At 55.4% G+C, this 4,150-nt stretch overlaps 1 protein-coding gene across 1 annotated transcript in view; it reads right to left on the bottom strand.

Annotated features, from left to right (window-relative positions):
- The window catches only part of LOC114073176 (protein ERGIC-53-like), an 8,518-nt gene extending 4,807 nt beyond the window's left edge, over window positions 1-3,711 (bottom strand). Inside the window, exons 1-9 of the mRNA XM_027910965.1 lie at window positions 3,537-3,711; window positions 2,823-2,977; window positions 2,636-2,743; window positions 2,356-2,417; window positions 2,099-2,198; window positions 1,463-1,586; window positions 1,155-1,213; window positions 777-909; window positions 1-151 (exon numbers count right to left, since the gene is read on the bottom strand). Of these exons, the coding sequence (XP_027766766.1) occupies window positions 1-151; window positions 777-909; window positions 1,155-1,213; window positions 1,463-1,586; window positions 2,099-2,198; window positions 2,356-2,417; window positions 2,636-2,743; window positions 2,823-2,977; window positions 3,537-3,711 (1,067 nt within the window). The remainder of the gene's footprint in view (window positions 152-776; window positions 910-1,154; window positions 1,214-1,462; window positions 1,587-2,098; window positions 2,199-2,355; window positions 2,418-2,635; window positions 2,744-2,822; window positions 2,978-3,536) is intronic.
- Between the last annotated feature and the right edge of the window lie 439 nt (window positions 3,712-4,150).

Raw genomic sequence — 4,150 nt, 5'->3', positions numbered from 1 at the left:
ATCTCCTCGCTGACCGCCGTCAGGTACCTCCTCTGCTCGTCCAGGATCATGTCCAGCTGCTTGTGGAGCTGTTTGATCTCCAGGTGCACGCGGTTCTGCCCCTCGAAGATCTGCCGCAGCTCGCGGTCGCCCACGCTCTCGAAATCATCAGCTGGGGAGGGAAACGCTATTTACGGCCCTTGGGAGCATTTCCACCCCCCAAAACGCCTCCCCTGGCAGCTGATTTACCCCCCCCCACCCTCAAAAAATGGTTAAATAACTTTTGAGGGGAAAAAAAAAGCAGCAAGATTTTCAAAAGGAGGTGGCGGTGACGTCACCGAGTCCAAACGACCCCGAGGGCTGTGAGGGTTGTGTTTCGTAATCAGCGTTTGCAAACCTAAAATCAAACCATCAGGGCCTTCAGGACAGGCCCAATTTAATATAAGAATATGGTAAATAAAGAAATGTGATAAATAAAGGGCGGGTTTGGGGTGGTAGATTGCGGCACCGGTTCATTTACCGCCCGCAGAGGGAAATAGCGGCTGCTGGGAGATTTCCAGAGTCAATCCTTCCAGATCCTCCGAATTCCCACTTTTCCAGCCACCTGCTTCGTTCCCAACCCAACCCCAACCACAAGAACTTGCTGTGTCAGCACAGGAATTAGTAAATTAATTAACGAGTCGTAAATTAAAAAGGAAGGACGGCGGGAGCTCGGGAAGATCGGGCCTCGATTCTGATCATCCCGGAACAGAAAACGACGTTTCCCTTGACCTGAAAATCCACCTGCAACGACTCACCTGGCTGGCCTTGCACGTCGGGGTGTTCTTTTTGAAACTCCTCCTTCTTTTTGTCCAGCTCTTGTTGGAAGTGCTCGAACTCCTCCTGATACTTCTCCTTGTCCTTCTGAGGAATTTCTGCATCTGCTGGTGGCTGGAAAATATTGCCGGGGGAGGGGGGAGAGAGAGAGAGAGGGGCGTGAGGTTGGTTGGTCTTTCAGATATTAATTAGAACAACAAAAGCAAGCAGCGCAAATTTCATCGTCCTGAAATTTCATCGTCCTGATATTTCATTTTCCTGCAATCAGTGACGTCACAGCTTTAAACAGGTGGCAAGAATCCCCGAAGAGGGGAGATGCCATCACCCCCACATCAGTAATTATCTACAAAAATGCTTACTGCTTCCTTGCCGGGCTCGGTCAGCTGGAAGGTCAGGAAGGACAGCACGTCGTGGTCATCTGCGATCGACAAACCCAACAAAAGCCACGTCACGAATCCCAAACCCCAAATCCCAAATCCCAAACCCTTCCCTTGCCACCCACGAAGGATCTTCGAGGAAGGGAAAATTTTCCTCCCAGAGTTCTCCCAGGACAGAGCGTAAATTGGGAAGGGGAGAGCACCGATGACATCGCCGGGAATCGTTACGGCGGATCGACACCCAACCTCTCCTGCCGGCCCCCTTGGTGACAGATGGAAACATTTACCACCTGCCAGTCCCCCCGTGGCTGCAGATACTCCGAAGTAGCCCTGGGCTGGCAGCTGCATGTCCTCCACCTTGGCACACAGCTCGTAATCGTCCTTATCCGGGGTGAAGCCGTTGTTGACCAGCACCTGCAGCGACAAAACGCCGGTCATTTACCCAGCTCGGGGCGGGTCAATTTCAATCTTCATTCCATCAGCACACAGAATTCAGGCCCAGGATGAGGAGGGGGCAGGGAGCAGGCCCATCCCGACCTTGGAATGGGAAGTGTCGATGGCGAGATCGCGAACCTCGCTGATTACGACACGGGGGCAAGGTCCGCCCGCCCTGAGCGTGGGCATGTTTACCCTCCTCCCAAATGACAGCTCGATGGCTGACCCCCCTGGCTATCAGAAATATCAGTTTTGTGGCCGTCACCGCTCAGCCCTGCGCTCGTATTTCTCTCTCCTTACCGGGAGCAATTTACAGCCACCTGAAAATTACAACAAGACTCCCTCGCACCAGCGGTTTTCTATCTGCTTCGACCCTCCAAGCCCTGCTGATTCCTGGTAGATGAGAAGCCCGGAGTGGAAGATTTCCACCTTGGGGGTTGTGGCGATCTCAGGCTCCGAGGTAAATGGTTCTGGTGTTTCGGATCACTTACGGTCAGCGTTTTTTGGTAGTAGGCTATCTTCACCCGCACGGGGTAGGGCTTGTTCCGGAAATCCCTCAGGCAGGTGGCCAGGGCTTGGGTGGCGCCGTCACTGGAGGAGCAAAAAAACCACGTTAGGATTCATCAGCCCACAGCAGAAAAGCATCGACACCGACAGAAAACGTTCGGTGAATTTTCCAATTTACCACGGGACGCGGGAAAGGGGATCTGTCTGCCCTCCCCCCCAATAACACCGTCGATAAACTCACTTCTGATGGTCGTAGAGGAGCTTCCCGTTGTTGCCAACGACAATCACCCCGGGGTTGTTTTTCTAGGGGGAGAGAGAGGAAACGGTAAATAAACAGATCCATCTGCTACGGAATTTCGGGCCCCCCCAAAAAAAAACCAGTGGGGGGGAAAAAAGTCTTGTAAAGAGAAAATTTATTTGATTTTATCCCCCAAGGAGCGAAAGGGGAGGAAAAGCAGGAAAAAACGCCATCCTGGGGGTGGTGAACTGATGAATTCACCAGCGGGTAAATCGCGACTCACCTTGCCGTCGTTGTCGAAGGAATCAAAGAAGACCCCCACGCCGTTCCACTTGTCGGCCGCCCCGAAAACGGGCCCTTCCAGGCCTTGCTCCTCCGTAAACCACACCGCCTGGTGAGGAAAACGAGCCGTAAATTAATTTTCGGAGCGTCGATGATTATTTCTCGGGGCGAGACGGAGCGGTTCGTACCAATCCGTCGGCTCCGATGCGGCCTCGCCCCGTCACTCGGAAGGTCACCTCGACCTCCCAGTGCTCGAAGAGCGCCTTGTTCTTGGTCCACACCGAGCCCTTCTGGCTCTTCAGGGAGGTGGTGATGCGGATCTGATCGGCGCTCGGGATGGCATCTACCCAAGGGAGAGGAAAAATCGTCAATTATCTGCGTAATTAACAAAGCTTTTAAGTTTTCTGGGCTGCTCAGCTAGAGGGGGGGGTTTTGGAAGGAGCTTTTCAGAGGAGAGGTTTGAGAGGGCAAAGCGTAAAAGAACATTTAGAAAGGTGTTCGTTCACTCGCGTTAATCGACATCGATTTAAAGCAGGGGGAAAATAAGCTCATCTATTGACCATTTCCTTCGTGCCCAGAGTAAAAGAATTGACATTTATGAATGAAGCAACGTCAATTAATTAAAAGTGAGCAAAACACCCGAAAGCACGGCGGAATTTACCGATGAGAGAAGCCATAAGAAGTCAATACAATTTACAAGAAGAACCAGAAACCCTCAACCCGCACAGATGTACAAACGGCTCAACAAAACTACATTCGCTAAGAAAGACTTTTCCTTTCGCGCTTTTCTCCGATTTTATCCCCGGCGAGCCGGCAGTGCCACCTCAGCACCGGCCGGGCCGGGCCGGGCCGGGCCAACCCCCAGCGATCCCCCCCACGCCACGCCACGCCGCGCCACTCACTGCCCGTGTGCACCCAGAAGGGCACGGTGCCATCCGCCTGCACCAGGTGCGGCCCTTTGAAGCTGTACTTGTACTCGAAGCGGCGATGCGGAGCCTCCTGAGGGGTGGCGAGGGCCGGCAGGGCGAGGGAGAGCAGGAGCGGGACGAGGGAGAGCTGAGGGCACCGCGCCGCCATCTTGGGCCGTGCGGGACGCCGGGCACGGCCAGCGGGGCGCGCCCTGATTGGTCGAGAGAGAGAGGGGAGGGGGGGGGGGGGCGCGCGAGGGGGCGGCGCGAGGGGTTCGGCGTGAGGGGGCGGCGCGAGCGGCGGCGGGGAGAGGGATCGCTGTTGGAGGTTCGGTATGAAGGGTTCGGTACGAAGGGGTTCGGTACGAGGGGGTTCGGTATGAAGGGTTAGGTGTGAGGGGTTCGGTGTGAGGGATCGGTGTGAGGGGGCGGCGCGATGGATTCGCTGTGAGGGATCGGTGTTGAAGGGGCGGCGCGAGGGGGCGGCGCGAACGCTCCGGTCTGAGGGGGTTCGGTGTGAGGGGGCGGCGCGAGGGGCGGCGCGAGGGATCGTTGGGAAGGTTCGGTGTGAAGGGGTTCGGTGTGAGAGGTTCGCTGTGAAGGATCGG

The sequence above is a fragment of the Empidonax traillii genome, unplaced genomic scaffold (genome assembly GCF_003031625.1).
Source record: "Empidonax traillii isolate 1590-97213 ecotype Southwest subspecies unplaced genomic scaffold, ASM303162v1 scaffold5590:size23022, whole genome shotgun sequence".
NCBI lineage: Eukaryota > Metazoa > Chordata > Aves > Passeriformes > Tyrannidae > Empidonax > Empidonax traillii.
This window is presented reverse-complemented; position numbering and strand designations above follow the sequence as displayed.